Genomic DNA, 25596 nt, shown 5'->3' with positions numbered 1-25596 from the left:
GCAAGCTCTTTGACTTGGCGGCTCTGGCGGAGCTGCGGAGCAATTCAGGATCGTGGGGCGAGGATTAGGAAGCGGGAGAATTGACAAGGCTTGTCATAGCAACCAATCAAGTGGAGTGAAAGAGCTTGTTACAGTGAGGTCATCACAGGTGCATGGATGCTGATGAGCACTGAACATCGGACAACGGTATATATGATGGAGCTGCAAATGTTACTTATACATGCGGCGTTCAATTACTTGCGATCCTTGGATTTATTGTAGTCACGACCAAATTTGAAACCTCTTCTCATTTCCAATTTCACATATTTCCCTTCCATGTGTCTAGTATGAGAGAATTTCAACAACCAAAACGGACCGTCCCCACCTCCACACACGGAAATACGTACCCAGAAAAAAGATGACTGCCGTCCACTCATTCAAGAGCCTTTTCTCCATCGCAACGGCATGCCCGGCACCCATCGATCCAGCCAGCCATTGCCATCCAGCGACAGACAGGCATTTGTTTTTCTCAACCTCTTCCCTCCTACTTTACTTTTCTTTTTTGCTCTCTTCTTTCTTTCTTCATCTCGACCTTGTCTTATCTCTTTTTATTTTTATTTTTTTAGTTGAGATCCTCGTCGATTTGAGTCATGTCCTGATGCGTTCTGTTGAATCGCCTCTTCCATCTTAACTGACAAACACCACAGCGTTCTTACAGACGCGATTCCATTGCGACATCTACATGATACGGCATAGATAATCTGAAGATCATCCCGAGTCTTCCGCTTGTAGTATTTGCCCCCACATCCGATCCGGCCGGGATCACGGTTGGCGCAAATATAAACAACAACAATAACCCATTCGCATTCGCATTCGCCTCGATCAAAAACAACCAACACCCACCATGGACGGTCTTCGCGACGCCTTCGCTCATATCTCGGCCCGCGCCGTGAAGGACTGGCCAGCTGGATCAAAAGGCAACACCAGCGAGACCATCATCTCCAACGTCCCCTTCAATCTCACCACCCTCAAGCATTTCAACTACACATACTACAGCAACGAGACTGTCTCCAATGGCTCCAAGTGTTACCTGACTTTCGATCCTTACACTCCGGCCTATGTCTTCCCGAACGGCTCATGGACCAATGCTACCAAGTGCTATACCGCAATCGAAAATATCAAAACCCGTGGCTTCGTAGGCATTGGCTTTGCCGTTGCTTTTGGAATCGCTCTCGTCCTGAATCTGACTGTCCTGGCCAAGCATGGAAAAATGTACACCCCTCGCGATTCCCGGTTTTATCCTGTTGGTCGTCGGTGGCAATGGTACTGGGCGCTTTTCACTGCTGCTGCTGCTCTCATCAGTCTCTTCGTCGGTGTTGACATCGATCGTTATTACCTCCAGGAATTACCCATAACCGTCAACGTCTTCTTCTGGTATCTTCTATGTATAGGTACTGTCGCCCTGACATGGGAGGCTGTTCGCCATTGGGGCTCCTGGCAAGAAAGGAAATTCGTTGATCCCGATCCATTCATCGTGAAAGATGATGATCGCCGTGCCAAGGTCGAATTTTGGTTGCCCCTGTGGTTCTATCTCTGGCTTTGGTTGAACTTCTTCATGGTTGTTCCTCGCAGTTGGAAGTTCACTCAGCTTCAACACTCGGAGGAACAGACATTGGCGAAAGCAGTCCCAGGAGCAACAAACACCCGGTTCAAGGCTGGTGCTTTCTGTCTTGTTGTCGCATGGCTCACTATTGTCTTCTCCCTTTATCATTCGATTAAGCACTACAAACCTCGCCACCGCGGTGTCTTCAATCGAGCTGTGGGCTCCCTTCGATATGTGCCCTTCCGTTTCTGGCTTATTCTGCCCTTGTCAGCAGCAACTATCGCATATCAGGGCTTCATTTCATGGGAGTTCAAGTATTCCATTGTCAAGTACAATGGAAACATTCCTGTGATCTATTGCTGGGGCTTCCTACCAGCCCTCCTGATCCTCTTTGTCCAGTACTTCTATGGCCTTTTCACGCCTAACGAAGATAAGGAGCTTGTCCGACTAAGACGTGAGCGCGGTGAGATGCTCGACCGTGAGCTCGGACTTGTCAATAAGCCTGCCTGGTGGAAACGTGTTAGGGGCGACCATCTGCTCACCTTCAAGGATAAGCTCACCCGTAACGTCCACGAGATTGGTGGCGGTCGCGCCACCGGCCGACGTATCGAGGGTGATGCGGAGCGAGACCTGCGAGAAGAAGCCTTGGCTTCTGCCAGAAACGACGACGGTTATGAGATGGGTCACATGCATCGCCCTCTGGACGCTGCCAACAACCCTCGAGTGGATCGTGCCGGTGCTGCGTCCATCTCCTCCAATGCATCACGGGCGTCATACGTCCAACCCTACACCGGTAAGAACGATCGTCGTCGACATGAGCGTAACATGCAAGCTGCCGCCAGTATCCTCTTTCCTAACAACCTCGCCGAGGAGCGCACCCGTCGTGAAGCTCAACTTGGCCTTGATGGTCCCGCGCCTCCTCCTTATACCGATGGTCTGGGTAGAGGCCGAGCTCCTGGGCGACCCGGATCCACCGGTCGCAGCAACAGCACCGAGACTACCAACTCTATCACAGCTCCTCCACAGCAAGTTAAAAGCATGCTGGACGTCTAGGGGACTATATCTCAAACGTCTACTAGCCCCGATCTTCACATATAATAAAGCCTAGAATCACAATCAGTTATGTATGTTTACGTTGGCAATTACGCAACAGGCGTCTACATTTGTTGGCATAAATAGGCTGTTAGTTTTGCAATGTGGTGTTTCTTGATGCGGCGTTACCATCGTCGGTCGCATTAACCTTCATTGGTACCTAGCTATGAAGTTGTATGAAAATCAATACGTTGTCAATGATATCCAGTTACTCCATCTTCTCGCCACTTTGTCTGTCACTGAGCTATCAATTATGTTACACCTAGAGATCCTATCTACAAAAAGTGGTTAATTTTCAACAGACGGCTATTTTCATTTGGGCTGGTGATGTGCTTAGAGCCAAGGGAGAAGGGCCATGTTCAGCTGTGTTATTAAACATGAGAAATGTTATATGAATTCATTCATATTCAAGTAAGACATGGTCACTAGAGATATCGCAGGAAAAAATGGGCTACCCTATAGATGCCATAGCTGCTAGAGTTACACCACATGCTGTAACCAAAAATTAAAGTACATTTAAGAACCAACAGTTTATGTGCCATTAAGCCACACTGATATCGCTCTTATTGTATCGTGGAGCGGAAAGAATGCCACAGTGAGGCAGCCGGTCGTTGACACGAAGCATCGTGAGTATGATCGTCAAGGACCCTTGAGATCGACACTAGAACCATCATGATGTCAGTTCTTACTACATCTGGACCGCTGCTTGCTTAGTCTGCAGGATAATCACATGCGGGGGATCTGTCCCTTAGCTGAAGGCGATAAGCTACTTGACATTGATCGCGGAGCCTCAGAAACAGAGAAACTGTAGAGGTTGGGTCGAAAGCCCATCGCTAACTTGGGCCTGAACGCCAGACTAGTCAGGGTTGTCACCTTTGCAAAGATATGAAAAAGGATAACAGGGTTTTACGATGTTGCGAGCTGATAAACTCCCGAATGGCGTGTCAACTCCAAGACAGTCAGTCAGCACACCGGCACGGAAATACGGAATGGAACCGAGGGATGGGGTCGGATGTAAATGTCGTGGCGGGACGGCGAAAAATGTTAAGAAATAAAGACTAAGATTTGGGCTTCACTTTTGTACAACAGGTAGACTTGGTGATATGGATAAGCTTCAAGTGTTGTACAGAAAAATCGCGAATCAAAGCATGATACTTTTGACGTACATACGTCCATGCGTTTGCGCACGCAAATGAGGATACCTGCATGGAAGGGCATGCAGTCATGATACGTAACAGTACATCTAGCTCGTGTTGCGTTGGGATCAGGTCCTGAACCCGACTGAAAAAGAAAGTCCAACCCAACCCAGTGCAGTTAGCTAGTTGCATCCATTCAGATCCAAGCTCAGCTTCACGATCGCTTGATCTGACCCGAGAGCCAACTCCAAACGTCAATTGCTGTAAATAGCGAGGCTGAGGCTCCAAAGAGAGACACAGGAGGATCCACCAAAATAAGTGCTGTAAAGGTTATTATGGGAATTTGGGTTTGAGTATAAAAGAGCGGTGTAGAAATAAAGGCCCGAACTAGATAGGTCAAAAGCAAGATGAGACAGGTTCAGGACAAGACAAGTAATGAACAGATGATCTCTATCGGGCAATAGTGCATGGCCACTAGCATGTGGCTTGGAACAAGGACGACATGAAATTGTCAGTCTCTCGTGGTGTCCGGTGAGACAATTGGAAACCCATTGGATTCCAGAGCACGTCAGATGGTGAACTGAGAGGTTGGGGAAATAGCGGCTCTAATAACTAGGTAGCCAACTCAACCGGGGGCGACGTATGTACTGAACATCAACGGGTGTAGATAGAATTTGTGGTCGAATCAGTCAAATTGAGGTCCCTTGCTTCACCGGCAGCCCACGTACCGTAGTCTGCCGACCCTTGAGTGATATTCTACTGCCTATGGAGTTGTCACATGGGCCAGGTCGGAATAGGCGGGCGCGGGGCTCATAACAAGAATCTCCCAAAGAAGAGTCATCGGTTGTCGTCGACATTCAGTTGGTGTACTGAGAGTACGAGCAAGCACATGCAGGTTAGGCCTAGGGTGGAGTGTGGCATCCTTGAGGGGCCATGTTACTCTGGTGGATAACTCTGTCGTCAACCTGCACCGTGCCTTGCATTTGGTGGCATGACTGAAGAGCGGGCCAAAGGCTAGGACGAGGGCTCAGACAGTAGTTCAGGAACGATTAAGGTACCGCACATGTTAAGGGAATAATTCAATATCTTGTTTAAAAGATTCATGGTGTTTCTTCCGGCAAGGGAGCAGCCTGACAAGTGTTGAAAAGAGGCTGTTTCCCAGCAACCAACAGACTGGAAACAACTAAAAGGCGGTAAGTTAATCTGCGGCTCTTCATTCCAGTGGGCAGATGTTTCGGACCAATCTATATGTGCCAGGGCTATTCCGGGATGATATTCGGATTTCTTACCACAAATTGTACCTGGAAATAGGAATCGAATGCCAGTGCATTTGGAGACCCAGTCCTCAGGGTATCAGAAAAATTGACCGCTGGAAGCATTAGAGACAAAATTAGTAGGTCACTTTATATTCCCTAGAGTATGGTTCTTAGATTACTTATTTTTTAAACCCCAAGACTTAGGAGGCTATTTTTCTGCTACCCACTAGCCAGTGCTAAGTTAGCACTGCTAACTAAGCCAGCCACACCCTTAGTTCCATGATCAGGGAGAGTTAAAGAAAAGACCCTCGATGTTGATCACAGGCGCCAAGTGGAGCTGTCATAGTGATAAGGCGCAAACAGCGGCTGCTTTAGAAGCGGCTGGTTGCGTTGTTTTAGCGTATGCAGGTCAATTCTCGCATCTACTCTGTCGTGATCCCTGAAGCGTCTGAGAAGGGAACGGTGTTGGGCTGGAGGATAGACTGGACGGAGGCTTGACGAAATGCGTGAGTTGCCCCATCAAACTTGAGAGATATTTGAAAATCAAGAGAGAAGTCATGCTATGATATGGCGACTGATGAAAACGAGGAGAAAGAGGCTGGAAGTCTAGCCATTGCCGCCAATTGATGGGATTGCCACTAACAATCCGGTTGCCAGTAGAAACGTAGGACGGGTATAATCTTCCGTGACTTGGTGGATTATAGTGCTTGGCATCGTGAACAGTATATTCGAGATCCTTATTTGTGATGATTTGGCATGTATGTATGGTTGATATCTGGCGAACACGACAAAAGACCCATGGGATATGCATTAACAATAGTGTTACAGGTCTGTATCGTTTAGGCCAATCGAAAGCATCAAGAACAAGATCATCGGAGGTGTCGATAACAAGGGGAACCCTGAATCATGCAAGTCAGTGGGTTGCAGGAAAAGAAGCAAGACAATCAAGGAGGTGTGGGGAATAAAAAGACGACAAATCTTGTGGTAGAATGTGTAGAATAATGGTCTATTTTATCCTCGCTATACTGAAAGAAGCGTCTCAAGTGTTCATCTTTTTCTGGACAATTGCATCCCACTTTCTTAGGGATTTCTTATCGATACAGGGTCACAGGACGCTTTGATGACGGGAAGGAGGGGGGACGTGCATGGACAGAGGGGGTGGGGTAGGTAGTTGCCGTTCATGGTGGAGGGGTTCAGAACGGACGGACTTGACGCTGGGACGCCTGGGACAGTGCGTGGGCAGGAGGGGTAGATTAGCACTTACGTTACTTGAGGAAGAAGGCACCGCTTTAGTGGCTCCATCACTACAGCAGCAGCAGCATTAGTCTCGTCCAAGATTGACAGCTCACAAGCACCACCGTTTCGAAAGAAACGAACAACAGAACGGAACGACCGCCCAGGAAAAAGAAAAAAACATACATGCCTAACTGGCACTGGGTTAGGGAAGTCTTTTTCAGGGACAAGACCCTTCAATGAGTTATCCGGTATGGGAACTGTGGTAAGGTACACGTCAACTAGCCACCATAAACTCTAGAAAGCTTCTCTAGGAAGACGCCAAAAGTCAATTTCAATCGGCCGCCTCCGATCTTTCCAATGTCATGGAATCATCACAGGCTGCTCATGGAAGAGATATCTGGTGATGGCATCGCCATGTGTATGAATGGGCAAATTGTGGCGGCATTATCAGAAGTGCGTACCGACTGCAATAACCTCTCTCTATATGTGTGTGTTGTGCTCACTATATTGCAGATTATGATTCTCGTCAACGACTAGAACTTTTCCTCTTACACATCATGTGGGCAGCTTGTGAACCCTGAAGCAAAAATGCATTCTTACCAAGCTGCAAGCGCAACGTCCACCTAAAGCTTGCAGAAACGTAAACGCGACCTATGTTGCTCTCCCCACACGCTGCACGCCTCATTCAACGTGGACGGACGGATGGGGCATGAGCCCTGGCTGGTATATTCGAGATTTTGATGCCTGGTCTCGGCGTGGCGGTACTGTACAGGCCAGTTACAACCTTGATGCCATTATTCATCTTTTGCGATACTGCATACGCCAATCTCCCTGGAGAGTACGAAGGGCTCCAGTTGTCCTCTAGAGTTTGGTCTAGTTAGGTTGAAAGTGCCTGGTTTTGACCACGATCCACTTTAGTTCACCTCAACTACAAAGACACACCGCCGTGAAACACAAGCGACCACATCAAGCAAATATTTTGCAAGCATTTGAAATGTAGTCTACAGGCATCATTCGACCTGTATGAAGCACATTTGCCACATGCACAGTTATGGATGAGCTTTGAGCTTGAGAGCGTCGCAGCAACTGGAGGAACAGAGCACCATATCACTACACAGAACCTCTACTGGTGCATTATACAAAGTCAGAATTGAGTTGGGCCTGACTTATGTACGGCACCTCCGGAATCAATTGTCAGCCTCGTGTTACGAACTAACAGAGCCTTTCACCACGACCGTTACTTATCACCCACGATACATCGGCATTTTCGCAAGGTTTTGCGCCATTACTTGCGCCCAACGGTGCCAGGGCGCTGGGTCTCGAATATTGATTGCGCGCCTTGAGTTTTTGACCTCTGGACCTATTAAGGTAATTCCATCTCGAGCCTTTGTCCGGTTTCAGACCGCAACATCTGAGGCGAATAACAATGTAGCAGAGACATCTTGGTATTGTTGCTCTGAGCCACAGAAGTATAGGAAAGGGTTGCATTCTGCTTCCATGTACCTTATTTCTCCGCACTACGTTTATTGTCGACCTGAATCTCAAGCCCCCGGCCTGCGGGATCCAGGCACCATTGCGTCTTTCAACCTATCAGTTGAGACAAAGCAAATAAATGCTGTGAGGGGTTGTCGGATCAAATTGTATGGTCTGGTCATCCATCTAGATCACTTGTACAGGGCACCGGCTGGCAACCAACTCATCTTCTTCCGGGTCGAACTACTCTTACTCTGTATCAGCAACGTATTGGATTCAACATGAGAGAGACGATTTGGCGTATGCGTGTCCATGGCAACCAGGAAAAAGATTGACGAAGAACTTTTTACATAGTATGAAGAAACAAGAATAAGGGAACTTGCGATGTGAGCGCCAAGGCCCCTTCACGGCCCATTGCGGCCGGTTGGCCAGGAACGGCTTCGCTTTGAGTCAAACACAGATTTTTGGTTTACCATGCAGCTGGCGCGAGGTTTATTTTTACCATAACACAACAGCAGATTGGGGGCCTTTAGTGAGTCAAACTATTAAAGCGCCGCCTACATACATACAACCCTCGCTGACATGGCTCAAGCCCCACTCAAGGCTGAGAAACCAACCCCTCGCATGTATGTATGCTGGCCCTAATTCGGTTGGTGAAACCTGATTCAAGGCCTGAACAATCTCTCTGTAGACCTTGACCAACAGGTTATTTCCTCACAGACTTGACGACACGATGTACAGTGAGATACCATAACGGAAAGAGCATTTTCAATGCATTGTGTCTTAGCGGTCATCAAAAAAAAAAAAAAAAAAAAAAAAAAAACCCCCACCAAAAGGCTGGTTACCCTCAAGTTCATGTCGCTTTCGGTCAGGCTGGTCAACCGTCAGCTTGCTTCACCACTAGCTTGCAGCTTGTTGGTTGATCGAGCTGCAACGCTTGCAGGGTTGTACCTAGCATGGGTCATAATATCAGGTACATAAATGCTGGCGCTATGTACCTGGCCCGCCCCCTGCTCAGCAGTGCAGGTGACCTGTACCTGACGTCTCTGACTGGCATGAGTTGTTATTCTGTGCGCCCTCAAATACATAGTAGAATTATTCAGCAGGGTGCTGTACGACTCCAATCAGTCTGCACAGGCTGCTTGATGCCACTGCTGGACATTGGACCCGCGCGCCTGGGTACGACAGCGCTCAAGTTGTTCTTACTTGCTGCAATTCTACCCACACCCACACCAACCTTATGTCTTGGTTATTGTCCCTAACAGTCACCGCTCAAAATACGGAGACCTCTACCCGTGACAAGCATCGACTCATCCTGCTACACTCTCCCCACCAAAGCTGGCAGTGCCCTGTCTGCGTGTCAGGGTTTCCCACAAGACAGGTCGAGCTGTGATCAGTCGCAAACTGGCAAAGCGGAGACGCAGATGGCTGTTGGCGCCGTGTGAACCGAGCCTAGAGTTCCGCGCCCAGCGAAACTCAAGACTGATGGCACCCAGTTGCCAGGCTCGATTTACAGCCAGCTGGAGCCCTAGAGGATTAGGTTCTTGTCGGTCTTCCCACCTGCGGTGATCTGGGTCGATGAGCATGACAAGAGCAAGGACAACTGTGTGAGGTGGCTAGCACCTGGATTGATTGGTCGGGCAACGCGACTAACAAAGACTCTGTCCTAGTGTAAGGGAAACAAGAGAGAGTTGGGCGACTCGATCCATGTCTCCATGCATCCTTCCCGGATCCGGACTCCACAGGGACAATCGATTTGGGGTGGGAAAGCAACCATAAACACATACATCATCGCCACGCTTACCCCTGCCACTTTTTCTCTCTGTGCCCCTGTCTCGTCTCGACTCGCCAGTTGTAACTGTCAACCTTTCTTTTCTTTTCTTTTGCGTCACGTACGGTAGGCTTTATGTTGTCGCTACTGTTTACTTGCAGCAGATACAGTTTCAACACACATTTGCTTTTTGGGCACTTGTTGACGAATTTAAGCTGAGACTATCAAACGTGCTGAAGATACATAACCTTTGTCGACAGGTTCTAACGGGCTGTATCACTTTCACAGCTGTCACCCAGAAAATATCAATTCACCTTACTCTGGTCCGTGTCGCTTGATGGATCTAGGCCCTGGCCTTGGCTCGCTTGCATCACCACCACTACGCACGCCTCCCCCCGCCGGCATTTCGCACGCTCTGAGGTGGACCTTAGCACGTCGTGGGTGGTAGTGTACCGTAGGAGAGTCTGAAAACATCTCCGCTCATTCTCTTACAACTCTCACACACGCTCCCTCTTTCTACATTATTACATAGTATTGTCTCTCCTCTTGACCCCTTACATTTCTCTCTATCCCTTCGCCCTGCTGGGATCAGCCTTGAACCCTGACCTGTTTCGTCGTGTGTGCTTGTCTTGTTACGCTTGACCCTCCCGGAATATTACTTCTTATCTCCATCTCCCCCAAATCCCTGAAGGCGTGCCTTTGTCCTCTCGGGGTTGCCTGCGCCTGGTCATCACAACCCGAACCGCGCCGCCCGCTGAGGAGTTCTCTCGATTATCTTCTGATTCTCGTTGCCAGAAAGACTATTGGCGCATACGAGTGAAATTAACGCAGTTCCGAGAGCATTATACATACGTGGATAACGATTACCCGACCGACTTCTTGTCGTACCTGTGCGACCAGGACATCGCACTCCCGCGGGCATCTTTCTTGCCTACTTCCGCAAAGTCATCCTGCGCAACGTTAAAACTGTCAGTAGTATTACATCTAATACTGATCTCTACTTTGTCGCAATGGCGGCCGCTTTTCGACCAGTGAACTCACCACTGGCGATGACTGTTTCAAGAGAAGACGTCATGGGCCCAGTGTCCTCAACATCCCGACCCAGCACAGCTCCTCAACCACACCCATCGAGACCTACAGACGAGGGTACAACCCCGACAAGGGCGACATTCAATATGGCTAGCCAGAAACCCCTTCCCTCGAGCCCGTTTCCACAGGGGATTCAGGTTCCCGAGCAACCACTCAAACCGAAGATGCCCCAACGTCACGATTCACGGCATTCGAATAAATCAGGCGACTCAGGAGATGTAGATATGGACGATTCCGAAGGAGAGACTGGTACGATCGACGACGGTGCTGGGTCTGATGACGAAAGTATCGGAGCCGATGGACCCCGCTCTAGCAAGAAGAAGAAATCACAACGCTTCTACTGCACGGACTACCCCCCATGCAATTTGAGCTTTACACGCAGCGAGCATTTGGCCAGACATATCAGGTTTGTAAAGGTTCGGCTTTGTAAGGAGTGAATCTAACCGATAACTGCAGAAAGCATACGGGCGAACGTCCATTCCAATGTCACTGCTCACGACGTTTTTCGAGACTCGACAATTTAAGACAGCATGCACAAACGGTCCATGTCAACGAGAATATTCCTATGGATTCACTGGCTGCAACAGGTTCTCGGTTTCAACGACAAATGCGTCCCGATCGAGTAAGACAAGCTGGTAACCGAGCAAGAGCATCAACAGGCGGTAGCGCTGGCGGTCCCCAACGAGGGCATTCTAAATCATTATCAACATCGAGTATTACTAGTGTGAGCTCGGTTGGCTCTGCTTACAGTGTCCAAGATTCTAGGCGACGACCACCGCCTTTGGTTATGGCCGATCCTCGGTCACGGCTATCATTCGAGTCGTACCGAGGTTCTATGGACGGCGGCTTGCCCCAATATCGACCTGTTTCTCCAAGTGAATACGGAACTCCCACTTCCTCGACGTTCTCGACTGGGCAGAGTAGCCCTCGATGGGGACCTGGCGTTTCTTCTCCGGCAACATCGCACTCACGATCTCACAGCATGTACACAACAGGCTCTCGTACGCCAGGCCGTCGTTTGAGTGTTCCCTCAGGAAACAATCCGTTCCAATCCCCCAGTGCACCAGGAGGTAGACCGATGATGTTTGGATCCAATTCTGGTCCTGCCAACGCTTTGAATGTGGGTGCTCCTCCGCCAACCAGTAATGGCATTCCTTCATCCCCAACTTCCGCAACCTCTCAATGGCCACGCAGAGAGTCATTGTCTGAAAGCGATTGGCGTCGACGAACCTGGCACCCAGACAGCCGCAATATCAATGGGAATCCAAGTCAGCTAAGCTCCGTTGTGAATCAGTCCTCAGTCCGTCCGAATCCGCCCCCGCCGATCGCGAACCCTTCCAACTCTCAGTCGTCCTTCCGCCTGCCTGGTATTGAATCCTTCGATCCTCTCCCACCGCGCCCAGCCACCCCGTCCAGGAGACAGCCTTCGCCAATGATCGTTGATGCGGAAGCTCATGCACGCGCTCCCTATCAGCCACATCTCCCCGAGACCCCGATGCAGGACGAAAGACGAAATCTCAACATGTACGACGCCAGTATTCAGCGTGGTCTCAATCGCCTAGACATCAACCATAATACCCCCCCTCGTGACAGCGCTGGTTCATGGGCTTCCGAAGCGAATAAGGCGGTTCAAGCCCAGGCTGAGCATGTGCGACTCAACCCGCCCATTGTCCGTTTCGAGGAACGCCCCTCGGTTTACCACGGTTCCAAGCTTACATCTGCCCCGCGATCGTTTCATCAGCATACGATGTCGGCTCCTTCCATCACGACGTCTAGAGAAAACAAACGTCGGGGTTGGTATCATGGACCAGCATCTGTTCAAAGGGATGGAAGAATGCCACAGGAGCCGCAGGACCCCCGACTGGCGCATGTTGAACGGATGGTGCACCCCAACTTCACTGGTTTCAGCGGATTTCCTGTAAAGGAAAACCCTCCTCCTTCACATCATCATTATCAACATCCACAACAACAACAGTTGGCCCCACAGGCTCAACAGCAGACCCAGCAGCATCAGTATCAGCAAGTCCAACACCCACAGCAGCAACAACAACAGCAACAGGGTCGGCCAGGAAGTAATGGTTCTCTTGGACGACTGGAAGCCTTGGTTGCCGTTGCAACAAGCGAAGGGTCAACCGCCAAAGCGTACTGAGATGCCACGCCACTCTTCCTTGGTTGCACTATAACTCCTTATGGAGCACTCATCGCCTCCGAACATCTGTCGCCTCAATTGTACGTGGCTGCTTTGAGACGATAATGACTTTAACGATTTTACGACACATTTCCTTGAACCTGGTTCGGCTTGATTTTATACCCGGAAGCGCAAACGAAGCACGTTACGGGCATGGCTTTGTCACATGATACACGAGCATGATCTCTTTGTTTTGTCTACATCACGAACTCCCTACTCTGGAATCGACCTTTTCCTTTTTGGCACAAACGATAGCATTCGACGATATCCCAGCTTGATAGGTCTCTTCCGAAAACAACATTCACTTCAGCATATCTGTTTATCTAGCTCGTGGGGCGTTTCGAAACACATGATTTCGTAGATTCGGTTCCTATGACAATATTTCTTTGCCTTTTTGTTTTCATTAAGGGTTCCTCGACCTGTTTCTCCACTTGACCGGGCACAGCCTGCAACGGATGGACAAGAATGCCCTGCCTTCCGTCAGAGGGTCTTGAAGACGTTTTCTGACACGTTTATCGCGCGGGATTGGAGGATGGGTTTGAACTTGATACCCTATGACTATAGCGTTTCTGTTGGCGTTTATCAAGATGATTGGCTTAGACATGTTTCTCAGGATTCTCATGACCTCTTTTTGTTATGGGCAGTTGGCTTGACGATGGAGTCGTGGCTCTGTTTACAGTGACAGATTGATGAAGAGGAGACATAGTTTTGAAACTTATGATGATGCCCTTCCATAGTTATGATAGTATTGCCCAGGCATGAAGCTGGGCTGTAATGAAAGTTGATTTATGATTGCATATCTTGGGCGTCTTAATGATTGATATGTCCTGAGGGTGTGCATGAGGAAGCGAAGTTGGCAGGTCAGTTTATGCTAGACACTTCTTAGACTACCGTCAGACTTATAAATAAATGAAAGAAGGTTATACCCCACAATTTGTACAATGATAAAGTGGTTCTTTGGAGTTGAGTCTCAAATTTGACAGACAATATTCGCTTAATAACGCTCCGAGCCTGGGGTCAAAGTGACGTCGTGGATACATCATATACAGGCAAAATTCCATCAAGTCTAACAGTACCATGTCGGATCTTTTTACAGGATCTTCTATTCGCATTTGCCCCTGGAATGCTAATTGTTATCTCCGGCACTTCAATTTGCCGCATCATTAGCAACTCATGATCGCGCTGCAACCTTGCTTTGCACCACTCAGATTCATCACTTCCTCCAGAAACAGAACAGCAGAAAATGGATGACAACGGAGCTTCCAGCCGACTACGCCCTTTATTACCCGGTCCAACTCGCGATGGCCCTTTTGACTCTAAGCCTCCTCCATTCAAGCTAGACATTCCCAAGCGGACTTCTGTCAAGACTGCCTGTCAAACTTGCAGGCAGCGCAAAGCAAAGGTGGTTTATACGATACCACTACTTACCGCTGCTCTTTCACTGCTAACTAGGTTTATAGTGTGATGGTCAGAGACCTAAATGCTCAGCTTGTTTCAATGGTGGGCGTGAATGCCACTACGCTAGCCACCCTTTCGAGGTTGAGGCTGCAGCCTTGAAGCGGAAGCATGCAGAACTCCAGGAACGCATGAGTGAGCATGAGCACCTGTACTCGTCTCTAAAGACCCGAGAGCCTCACGAGACAGATGAGATTCTGCGAAGGATACGTGCAGGACACGACGTCAAGACAGCCACCGAAGACATGAAAGGAGCGGATGCGGCCGAGCAGAGCAATACCTCCACGCTATCCAGACAGCAGATAAATCCTTTAATCCGGAACGACAGTGCCAATAATTCAAACAGTACTAATACGTCTGGAAGTGCCAGTTCGCCTAGTCCGTTTGCTACTTACGCCAGCTTTTCTCAAATGCGCCAACCTAGACTCACAGCCTCGTAAGTAAAGGACAGCATTTTGCGTAGACGCAAAATCATATACATAGTATCTAATACTAGGCATTCAGACACGGATACCGTAATCATATCTTTGAGGAGGCCTGGCGAGATGCCCCAAGAGTCTCAGACGACATATTCGTTGATCTCCCAGGATATACGCTGCCACTTTCACGGTGGACAAGCGTGCACCAAGATGATAAGCTGCTGAACCACTTGTTGTTGTTATTCTGGACATGGGATACTGTGTGTAACCGCATTATTGACCGAACCATTTTCGAAGAAGACCTGAAGAACCTCGATCCCGCTACCACCATCGCGCCTTGGGAACTCCGCTTCTGCTCTTCATTCCTTGTCAATGCCCTCTTAGCCGTTAGTTGCGTATGTAGGCTATTGAACCTCCATTCCGTGGTCCGACTTTTTGACTGACCGTGTACCTGTAGTTGTACTCTACTAACTCGGCAACGTTCAGCACACATGATGATATCAGCACTAGAGGCCTTGGATTCGCCCAGGAGGCTATACGGTGTCTAAAGCTTGAAGACACCCGCCCTCTGCTACCGGTTGTGCAAGGCCTGGCGCTCATGTATGTGTATGAAAGTGCCTTGGGCGACGGAGACACTGCGCTTGAGTTTCACAGTCTTATGCAGCAGCGCTATATGGAGCTTCGGCTTGATGACATCCAGCGTTCAACAGACACAGCTATTGCTGGCTCGAGACAACGTGCTGAAGCGCATGCTTTATCTTGGATCCAGTGGGGATTCTATGTCTGGGATTGGTGAGTCGCACACCCATCGTGAGAGTCAGTCCGACTAACACATGGCCCAGGAAGCCAATGCATGGCCTCTGTCGTCGTTTCATCATCAACAAGCCCGCACGAGAGAAGACGTGGCAGCAGGATATGACGCCTCTGAACAGAAAAGAGAGCCCCGAGTATTGGTGGTTCCCTTATCCTGTGTCCGTAGCGCCTCAGCGGTCTCTAAAGCGCGAAATCTTTGACGTCGAGTGCACTTTCGCAGAAATTACGGAACAAGTGCTTGAGTTTATCATCCCTCTGGAACAGGGTGGTTCACCATTGTTAAATGCTGGACGGGCGGCCGAACTATACTCTCAACTGATGGAGTGGAAGTTCTCTCTACCGGAACCCCTGAGGGCTGAGAATGCTGTCCTTCCCGCTGCTATACTGTTACAGTGAGTATCCCGACCAAGACAAAGACCTATTCTAACATGACTATCTCCAAAGCCTCAGTGTGGATCTTGTGGCCATCAGCGTTCTACAACCTTTCGACAACATCCCCAAGTCGACTTTTGGTCCCGTTGATCCACGTTCTACGATCTATGCCCACGCTACAAACGCCATGTCGACCATCTGGCATTTCCGCGCTCTTTACACTCTCCGCAACGAACATTGGCTCATCCAAGCAAGTGCTGTGTGCGCCTTCCGCGTCCTCTTGGCCATCGAAGAAAGCCCTATACAGCTTGAAACCTTTGTAAAAGCATGCCGCGCACTGCTAGAACTGGGCGAAGCATATCCTGTAGCAGAGAAGGTTCGATACTCCATAGAATCAGTTGTCCAGGATAAAGGGATAACTCTACCAACGTATGCAAAGGAGTACATGCCACATGGTTTGGGTGAAGGAGTAGCGGAGTTGACGGATATCAAGGTCAGAGATCATACTGTTGTGGCGGAGAAGGCCTCGGAGAGCAACGAGAATCGATTCGCCTTGATGGGGCTACTTTCAGCCTTGACGCCCAGTGGGACGGAATCCAGTTAGATCTACATATCTGAGGGTATCAGAAAAACTGAAACAAAAGAGACTCAGTAGGCCAGTTTATGTTGTTTAGATCAGAATTCTTAGGCAGTTCGTTTTTGTATCCCAAGGCTTGGAGGCCAACGCTTCTACTACCATCTAGGTTTATGTACGCATATAGCGAGCAGATAGATGGTATTTCTTTTCAGCATTGGTTAAGTTAGATAAAGGATTTCGCAAGACGCGGCAACGCATGGTTTATCAGATCCAACAAATTCCGCGTATATGAATGGCAACACCATCACCAAATCCAACCAGTGAGTGGTAGGCCATGATTCTTTACAACACAGTGTTGTCATCAATCAATACCCCCCCTCTTGCGGTCATCAAGTTTTCAATCCGCTTTCGAATCATTATCATTGGCATACACAATAGCTATCATAAAAGCTCCAAGAACAAAATTCCTGAATAGCATATCGTTCGCTGTCGCTCTTCTCCGATTTTCCATATCCTGCCTGCCCGCGTACCATCTGCCCGTACTCCTCATCGCCTGTCTATCATATCATGGCTTATCATCATCTTGTCCAGAAACGCCTGCAAAATATTATGTTGTTCACCTCGTGCTTGCCAGTCATTACATCTCTTGTTGTACGGGAACATGTCCCTCAACAGCGCTCAGTGCTCCAAGATTTACTTCACCGAGACGCTCGCCTTGGTCCTGGACGCCCGCTAGAAGAGCTACGCACTCGATCACGTCCTCCGGCTCCAGCAGATGGGACTTGGCTAGTGTGACCTTTGTACTGGCGCCAATAGTGACTGTAAAGACGTGGTTGGCGTCGAGCACAGGGCCCGAAGCAGCGTTAAGGCTACGGAACATGTCCTCGTCGGTGAAGTCATCGCCCATGCACAGCGCAAATTCGAGGTGTCCGTTTCCATCGTTGTCATCAGCGGTACCGGGGGTGTGGTACATGGTGATGAGGCGCTTTGCAATCTCTCCCTTGTTGATAAACGTGGGACGGACTTCGATGTTCGCCTTACCGGGCATCACCTCAACGTCCCACTTGGAAGCGACTGTCGACTCAAGTTCCTTATGGCACTCTCGAGACATGTGGATACCTTGCTCAGGATCAGCCAGTCGGTAGTGCCACGTCAAGGCGCATCGTTTTCGCTCAATAAAGGAACCTATATGCATGTTAGTATATGCGGCCTTGAAAGGCCATGGAGGAACAAACCTTGAACTCTGTCTGTGTATTTTTGAAACACTTCCAACACTTCAGCTTGCCATCCCATGTCGAACTTCTCGGCAAGATTTTCCCACTCATCTGAGCCAGGATGCTTCATAAAGCTACCGTGCTCAGCTGAGAATCCAAGACGTGTGTTGTTACCGAGGTGCTGCTTCAAAAACTCCTGGTCCCGTCCCGAAATGATCCAGACGGCGTTCTTTGGGTCAGCAGCCAACAGGTCGAGGGTGTGAATAAGACGCTGTGAGGGCACTGCAGCACTAGGCTCACGGACAATTGGTGTCAGCGTACCGTCGTAGTCAAACATAAACAGTCGCTTGTTGGCTGAGCGGTACTGAGTAAGAAGAAGAGCGCGGTCAAGCAGAGGCGTTGAGTTTGCCGAGCTTGTGTCGCCCAGAACATTGTAGACCTTGCGAATAAACTTTGTAATCCATGACTGGACGTTGTGTTCAGTAACGTGTCGGTAAAGTCTGGATTGCATCTCCTGTCGCTTATCGTCAGACATGGTGAGAGCGGCATTGATCTTCTCAGCAACGCCACTGAGGTCCCACGGGTTGATATGAATGGCATCGCCCAGACTGCTAGCAGTACCGCTGAACTCGGAGAGAATAAGAGGAGCGTTGCCATCTTTTTGGCAGATGATGTACTCCAGACTGGTGGTGTTCATGCCGTCACGAACAGAGGTGATAAGTCCGATGTCACTAGCTCGAAGAAGGGCGAAATACTCATTCTGGCTGAGGTACTGTGGGTAGTGCTGCACTGGTGAAAAGCCCAGGCTGCCGTACATGCCGTTGATGCGCATAACGAGCTCATTGACGCGGGTCGCAACCTTTGTGTCGTCCTCCATATCCTCCTTCTCTGCCTCGACGCTAGTGGGTGAGGTGACTTGGATCAGGACCACCTTCTCGCGCCACTCAGGGTACATTTCAAGGAAGCGCTCAAAAGCCTGCAGTTTCTGAGCAACACCTCTGACACTGTCAAGACGATCACGCCCAACAATGATTTTCTTGCCACGGTAAAGTTGTCGCAGGGCATTGCACTTTTCTGTCACGGCATCGGTCCAGGCAAAGCTCTCAACCTTGGCGGCATCAATGCCAATGGGGAAGACACCAACCTGGACACGAGTTCCATATGCATCGATCCCAAGAGTGTCAGATGGGAAGCCGAGAATTCGAGTACAGCAGCTCAGGAAGTGGCGAGAATAGCTGTAGGATTGGAATCCGATGAGGTTGGAGCCCAAAACACCCTCGAGAACCTCCTTGCGACGAGGTAGGCAGCGGAGGAACTCACTACTGGGGAAGGGTGAGTGCAGGAAGAACGAGATGTACATGTTGGGCACTCTCTGTCGCAACATGCTAGGAAGCAACATGAGGAAGTAATCGTGGATGATCACAATATCGCCGGGCTTGTAAATCTCAATGATCTTGTTGGCGAACTTCTGGTTCATGCGGTAGTAATCGGCCCATTGGACGCGCTCACGTCGGCCGTCGGTTGGCTCATGTTGCTTGTAGTGAAGGAGTGTATAAAGATCGTGCTCCGCATACCGTCGCCAGCGGGCCTGGTCCTTGAGAAGAATACCCTCTGAGCTAGCCTCGGACTCATCGGAGAGCCAAACTGGGTAGGTTCGGATAGTCTTGTTGTGGGACAAGCGATACTCGAGACGGTCTTGGTCCTCGCGGGGGACCCAGAGACCATCAACGGGGGGCGGAGTCGGTAGGCGTGTGTTACCATCAATGGGAACAGGTGCGGAGAGTGCGTTGAGAGAAGTGGCACCGAACGTGTTTGGGGCGGGCGTGCCAGGTGAGGAAACGACGTCATCAGTGGGAGCGTCGATCTCACCAGTCCACGCGACGACGGTGTGATTCCATGGTGTAGCGTCGGAAGAAAGGTATGCGAAGGAGTCAAAGAGAGCGGATTGACCACGTCGAGATTTCAAATCCTAAAAAGTAAGACAATGTTTAGCTGAGTTCGATTTTCATGTGACAGCGCAGAACAGAGCGCGAGGGGAAGGGGGGTCAGGGAATTAGCTAGCTTTGGTTGGAGAAGAGGGGAAGGCGAAATGCAAGCTAAAGAGCTGACCCTAGTCCATACAGTTGATACGAGATGAGTATCCATGGATGTCTTAGGAAGCGAAAGTGAAGCGAAGAATTAGTCTACATACCCAATCACCGCCTTTTCGATAAACAAAGGAGTGCGGTGTGTTGAAGGTGGCCGAGATAATGTTACCGCTGAGAGCCAAGTCGGGGTTGGCAGCTCGAATCTCGGACAAGGACTCGCGACGGCGCAAGGCGGGCTCGCTGCTGCTGTTTTCGCTGTTGGCAGCCATTTTTGTTGATGGGGATGATGTGGTTTGGCAGAGTAAGAGCTCGGTAGAGTGTCGTCAAGGAGGAGGAGGGTTGTCAGCTGGCGCCTCCTTTGGTGTCGTCCTGTCGAAGGAAAGGAATCGCCGTCTCTTTCGCTCGAGGTAGTTATGTTGTGGTAGTAATGCGCGCAGGTCTACCGTCGACCAATATAAAGGCGAGAGGAGGAGCAAAGAGGTGAGCTGCGCGATGGGCAAAGAGTGGTTGAGAGAATGATGTGGAAGTGGAAGAAGAGGAGAAGGGAGAAGGGAGTAGAAACAGAGAGGTTGACGGAGGAATGTAGAGGGATAGAAGCAGAGAGAGACAAGAGAAGGGGAAAGAACAGAAGTCTGATAAGGTACCTGGAGTAGACAGCAGTAGCAGTGACGTTGGATGTTTTCCCCCAGTAACTTGGTCTGGCTACTAACACTAACTCGACTTGTAGGTCTGGTTAGTCTTAAATCGGTCCGGGCGGTTTCGGCGATTCATCGTCGTGTATTGCTGAGACGGACGAAGCCAGAACCAGAACCAGAGCCTGCGTCCCATCCCACTTGATGGTGGGGCAATATGATGGAAGGTGCCTTGGAAGTGCATTAAATCTCACACATGGTAAACTAACTACATTCACTGAATTACCTTTTGGTGACTACAAAATACTGTAATTCTGATCCATGGCAATGAAGTACAATATTATCTCTCAAAATCGGTTACTTAGCAATTTAATACCCAGAACTTTAGCCTCCTCAACTGATCTATTTGACCAAAACTCCATAATCAGTTGCTATCCCGAATTCTCAGCACACTTTCTAGCTCATGGGACGGAGCAAAGTTGCTAAAGGCCCGACAACTGCCAAGATCCATTGACATTAGCTGCCAACTTGGGGGCAGCCCAACATGTCGATGCCGATCAGGTACAGATGGACATTCAATGGTTTACCAGCATCACGGGTAGGATATGATATCTGCCATGCATCATCTCCAACATGATCCTTTTCAATGTCGCCAGATTCGGCATCACGAGGGCGACGTAGTGGAGATGCATCTCACCACTTTCTTCTTCCGATTCAAGATTTTTTATTATGCCTGACTTTTTAATTGTAGCATAGGGATCAGATCATACTGGCGAAGTGTTGAGAACTCTGTCTCTCCGGTCTCGCATAGTTTATTCCCATGTGACCGTGCCAATGGCGGGGGAGGGGCAAGCATCGTGAGAAGTCGACTATTTATTGAGTTTCTGGGGTTCGTAGACGAGCTTGGTCAGTCCTTACATGTAATTTCATTTAGTATCAAATTATTACTCAGCTACTCTGACCTTTACTCATCATCAATTGTTTACACATCTCCAAGATCGACCAACTCTATTCATCATCGACAGTTCCACTCTGATAATTAATAAGATGTAATGCTATTCTCTCAGTCTCCACAGGTAAATGCACCAGCAGTAAACAAGCAATACGGCACGGCGCCAGCACCAGCATCAGTAAGCTACTGACTGTATCGTAGAAGCGAGTGAACACACCGGAATGACTTGTTCAAAAGACGGTGAGTCCGGGTTCTTTAACGGAGTTGCACTCCCGAGGTTCTGGGCATACTTTGCTGTGATGTGCCAGCGCATGTATAAAATTGCAAAAGTAGAATTTACGAATACATTTGGGACAATCTTGCCTAGAAACAATCTAAAATAGCGCAATGCCCATTTTTATAATCCAAGCTTCTGGGTTCTTGATGTTTTGGTGGGATATGACGCCGCAATTACAATAAATAGCATCCAACCTACTAAGGTTACTAAAAGATGGTGCCCATTTCCTCAAACATTAGCAGGTCACTGGTGCCAGTCCGCTCCAAAATACCCATGGCGAGCCGCATCCGGGGTTAAATCCCCGGGTGTCACAGCACCTCCCCCGCCGTTCAATTGGCACATGGTATGGAAATCAGTGAGATGGGATCAGAATGAATAAGTCACACACACGCATCCATCTTTCACGGGCCGGGCCATTAACTTTGTCACCTTTTTTATGAACCATCCACCGCCAGACATGGCCGCACGTTCCTGTTGGCCAGCCCAATATCTATCTCTATTTGGACTTTTTTTCTCGCGAGAATATCCGATGCAGGTGCATGTAGATAATGGTACAAGGTGTGGTTAGTTACCCTTACTGCATTCTCTACTGTACAATCTTCGATGGTGGCTTGCATCTATATGCACCTGTGAGCTATTTTACAGAAAGCCGTTACCATCTTTGGTCTCTTTTGAGTTCTGTTCTACTGCTGCCCAACAACAAAGGAGCTACCTATCCACTTTGTCTTGCAGCATTCTTTCACACTCTTATCACAGCAGCTTCTACTATGCGATCCTATCAAGGAACTTCCGAGCATGGCATATCTTACACTCTGCATTTTGGCTCACACTTCCCACTTGTGCGTCCTCGTCGTCTTGGCCGATCGTGTGGTATATAAACGCCCTGCCATTGGAGGTTGACAGGTTCGAGACTGTCTGGAACATGGAAAGATTCGGACATGCCGGCCAGCAACTCCGTTACAAGTGACACCAAGGACACACGCAACGAACACCAACATATTAGGCAACTCTTGTTTCACCATTTTCCCGTCTCGATATTTATGCCTCTCTTTTCCATCTTACTCTTTCAGTGACTATTAGAATCCTCATATCATGATCCTTTCAGCTCCAAGCTTGGATACCCCTCTGTGGGGTTAACCCAATGACCAAAGCTCAACGACTACCGTCATCCCGCTACGGAAGCCCGGTCACGATCCAATCATACGCCTCATATTAATATCAAATGGAGCCTCTAGTTGGAATTGTCCAGGAACCTTGATGTAACGGAGATGGTCCAGACTCAACAATCTAAGTAATCGTGATCTATCAACCGTGGGCCCCATTGCCCCTCCAAAGAGGACCAAAGCTCCAGCCGCATGACGCAACTTGAGAGAAATTCGGGTCAAGTCGTTCAAGCTCCGTTGAAGCTGTATTTACCTAATCTACCTTTCAGCGCGACAAAATTCTCCCACGTAAAATATGACAGGACATGTGAAAGACAGCCCATAGACCCATCGTGAATACAGTTGACAGTCTCAAAAACACCTCAAATTTTTGAACAAGCATGCTCAGTATACTTGTCCGCCAAACACAAGATGAAAATAAATGGAATTGAATTGCAAGATATTCCTGTTTTCGTTCCAATTCTCTCTATCCTAAAATTATACCAAAAGACTCCCAGAATCCCCAATGTCCCATGCCCGCCACCCTGAATAGGTTGTTATTAAAAACGCCATATGTGTTGTTGGGAGATATCCATCGTGCCCAAGCGCTCACCTTAGGCACGGCAATCCAGATCGTTTGCATTTTACTCTTCAGATGGAGCACCCATCCCCGAGAAGGGACACACTCCTCCAGCCGACGCACCATTAGGATGGGGAATTCGTGAGGGCGGTAGTTGCTCTGAAGCTTCATCGTCAGAAGCCGAATCGCTTGTATCACCGATAACTCGCTTTCCATGCAAGTAGCCTTCGCGCTCGATCTCGATATCTGAGTCGCCAACCTCGAACTCTGATCCGTCTTTGACGTGCCACTTGGCCATAAGATCGTTCTGAATCCATATGACCTTGTTGAGAGCCTTTACGAGGGCTGTCTTGCGCTGAATGTGTAGACGAGGATGCGAGAGGATGGCTTCGGTCATGATATCCTGGATGAAGCCAAGGCAGACGCCAAGATGGACGTACTCGATGTGAAGAGGGTGCTTGCGACCAAGACCAACGTGCATCATTCTACTCATGTTAGCCAGTGCTTGTTTGTCTCAATGGACGAGAACTACATACCCGACCTTGTCCAGATACTCCCAGAACTCCATCTTACTGGGATCCGAACACAGCTTCATCAGATAAGCCCGCAAAAACATCTTTCTGTGCATAATCTGAGGACTGTTCTCGTCGGGCACTTCGTCAAGAGGGCCTTCGAAGGAGGTACTGCGTGTTGTGAAAGCACGGGCTGTGATATCGTATTGGAGAAGTTTCTTGTAGACGATGTTGACGACGGCGGGGATAAGAGCCTTGACGTATTTTGCGCCAGTGATGAGAGCTTCGATGTCACCTAGGAAATCAAGTTGTCAGTTCAACTGTATGGTGATGTCCTGGGTAGACAATACTAGGGTACGTACGGCTAGAAAAGTCGAGGAATGAGTGTAAATATTGAACACGAGCTTCTAGATTGGTGTAGAGATCCTCGCGATCAATGTGCTTCACAGGTCGTGAATTCATTTTAGCTGTGGTATGGTTGGATTGTTCAAAGTGAAGATATCGTTATTCAACTGTTGTAGTGATGTCGCAATTCTGAGATGGTTATCCTGCTGTAGTGAAATCGCAGGTTGTTGTTTGTTTGCAGGCGCAAAATGGAAGATGTTATGAGACGTTGGTGATAAGAGGGCAGCTAGAGGGAATGAGTCGATATAAAGCTTGACGTGCGTAGATTTGGACTCTCTATGAGTTCAGTGTAATAAGTCAAAAAAACAGATCAAGTACACAAAAATCCCAAGCCACGAGGAGACAGCCAGGGCACGATATTTATTCGCTTTCTGCTTCTTCCATCCTTTTACCCCTCAGTCCCTGGTCCATGACAACTATTTTTTATTCCCTCCCTCATCATACGCATCCTCATGACATGAGAGGTCTTCCCCGAGTCTCGCCTTGCTCCGCTATGTTTTGTATCGGTAGCTGAATTGATCGATCACGCCAGGTCGATAAATCAGCCCATGGGCTGATGGTGGGGCCGTTCCAGGGTCTGTGATGCTGTTAGGAGGAAGCTGGCAGCCGGACGCGCCCGAGATGAGATGAAATGAATATAATGGATTAATCACCAGAATTGTATGTATTCTTTGGTGCTTTGTAAGAAAGAATAAAATTGAGGACCTCTGGGAGCAGTGAATTAAATGGTTCGTCGTTTAAATGTCTAGCATTATGTCGTCTCGAGTAACATGTAGAAGTTGAAACAACGGCGGCTTGTGGGGAACGATCATCCACTTTATTCATAAAGGAAATCGGTCTACTGTGATTGGTGCAAGCTTCCCTACTCGGCACTGGACAACTGTAAGAGACGGCGAAATGTGATACTCAACCTGCAGGATGAGTGCCAATATCTTACCTACCAAGATAGCAAGACAATCCTAGCTTCCCGGAAGTCGTTCGAGATGCGCGATGTAATTGTTTCAGAGCTGGGTCGCATTGGAACCCGAAAGTAATATAAGAAATACAAAACTTGTAGACGTGAAGAATGGCATGGAAGACTGAACTAATACATGTATTACTATTTGACCTTGAGTAAGCGGCCGTCTTCTGTTTAATCGCTCAACATTCCGAACATTTTTACATCAGAGCTCTCAACATTGAGGCGTTGAACCTATCCTACCATTTTGCCTCCAATCAAGTCATCTTGGATATGGGTTTGCCGTGCACAAGCGCAGCTTTACCACATAAAGAAGAATACTGACTCAGAAAAATAAAAACTCAAAGGCTATATACGTTCAAACTTAATTTTTTTTCT

General features: G+C 48.8%; 6 protein-coding genes across 6 annotated transcripts; 4 read left to right on the top strand and 2 right to left on the bottom strand.

The window, feature by feature from the left end:
• The first annotated feature begins 249 nt into the window (after positions 1 to 249).
• On the top strand, positions 250 to 777 carry EDB82DRAFT_251328 (uncharacterized protein). The gene has a single exon (XM_065607319.1). The coding sequence runs from the start codon at positions 398 to 400 to the stop codon at positions 668 to 670; it is 273 nt and encodes a 90-aa protein (XP_065464090.1). The 5' UTR covers positions 250 to 397; the 3' UTR covers positions 671 to 777.
• A 106-nt stretch (positions 778 to 883) lies between these two features.
• EDB82DRAFT_478083 (uncharacterized protein) lies at positions 884 to 2635 on the top strand (the record flags this gene model as incomplete). The annotated part of the gene is made up of 1 exon (XM_025728079.1): positions 884 to 2635. The coding sequence occupies one exon, from the start codon at positions 884 to 886 to the stop codon at positions 2633 to 2635; it is 1752 nt and encodes a 583-aa protein (XP_025582482.1).
• Positions 2636 to 10556: 7921 nt separating this feature from the next.
• On the top strand, positions 10557 to 12784 carry EDB82DRAFT_478082 (uncharacterized protein; the record flags this gene model as incomplete). The annotated part of the gene is made up of 2 exons (XM_025728076.1): positions 10557 to 11041; positions 11092 to 12784. The coding sequence occupies 2 exons, from the start codon at positions 10557 to 10559 to the stop codon at positions 12782 to 12784; spliced, it is 2178 nt and encodes a 725-aa protein (XP_025582480.1).
• A 1282-nt stretch (positions 12785 to 14066) lies between these two features.
• EDB82DRAFT_559053 (uncharacterized protein) lies at positions 14067 to 16756 on the top strand (the record flags this gene model as incomplete). Its single annotated transcript, XM_025728075.2, has 6 exons — positions 14067 to 14228; positions 14284 to 14714; positions 14783 to 15092; positions 15155 to 15489; positions 15540 to 15902; positions 15955 to 16756. The coding sequence occupies 6 exons, from the start codon at positions 14067 to 14069 to the stop codon at positions 16484 to 16486; spliced, it is 2133 nt and encodes a 710-aa protein (XP_025582479.1). The 3' UTR covers positions 16487 to 16756.
• On the bottom strand, positions 16651 to 20232 carry EDB82DRAFT_251203 (glycosyltransferase family 20-domain-containing protein). Its single transcript, XM_025728074.2, has 3 exons — positions 19865 to 20232; positions 17695 to 19642; positions 16651 to 17644 (listed from the first exon to the last, which is right to left on the bottom strand). Exons 1-3 carry the CDS (start codon positions 20027 to 20029, stop codon positions 17097 to 17099), a joined length of 2661 nt encoding a protein of 886 aa, XP_025582478.1. The 5' UTR covers positions 20030 to 20232; the 3' UTR covers positions 16651 to 17096.
• Positions 20233 to 22953: 2721 nt separating this feature from the next.
• Positions 22954 to 24534, bottom strand: EDB82DRAFT_251184 (Protoglobin-domain-containing protein). The gene is made up of 3 exons (XM_025728073.2): positions 24218 to 24534; positions 23880 to 24150; positions 22954 to 23828 (listed from the first exon to the last, which is right to left on the bottom strand). The coding sequence occupies exons 1-3, from the start codon at positions 24315 to 24317 to the stop codon at positions 23408 to 23410; spliced, it is 792 nt and encodes a 263-aa protein (XP_025582477.1). The 5' UTR covers positions 24318 to 24534; the 3' UTR covers positions 22954 to 23407.
• Positions 24535 to 25596: the final 1062 nt, after the last annotated feature.

The sequence above is a fragment of the Fusarium venenatum genome, assembly GCF_020744135.1.
Source record: "Fusarium venenatum strain MPI-CAGE-CH-0201 chromosome Unknown EDB82scaffold_3, whole genome shotgun sequence".
NCBI lineage: Eukaryota > Fungi > Ascomycota > Sordariomycetes > Hypocreales > Nectriaceae > Fusarium > Fusarium venenatum.
The sequence above is the reverse complement of the archived record's forward strand: the minus strand, read 5'-3'. Positions and strand labels throughout refer to the sequence as shown.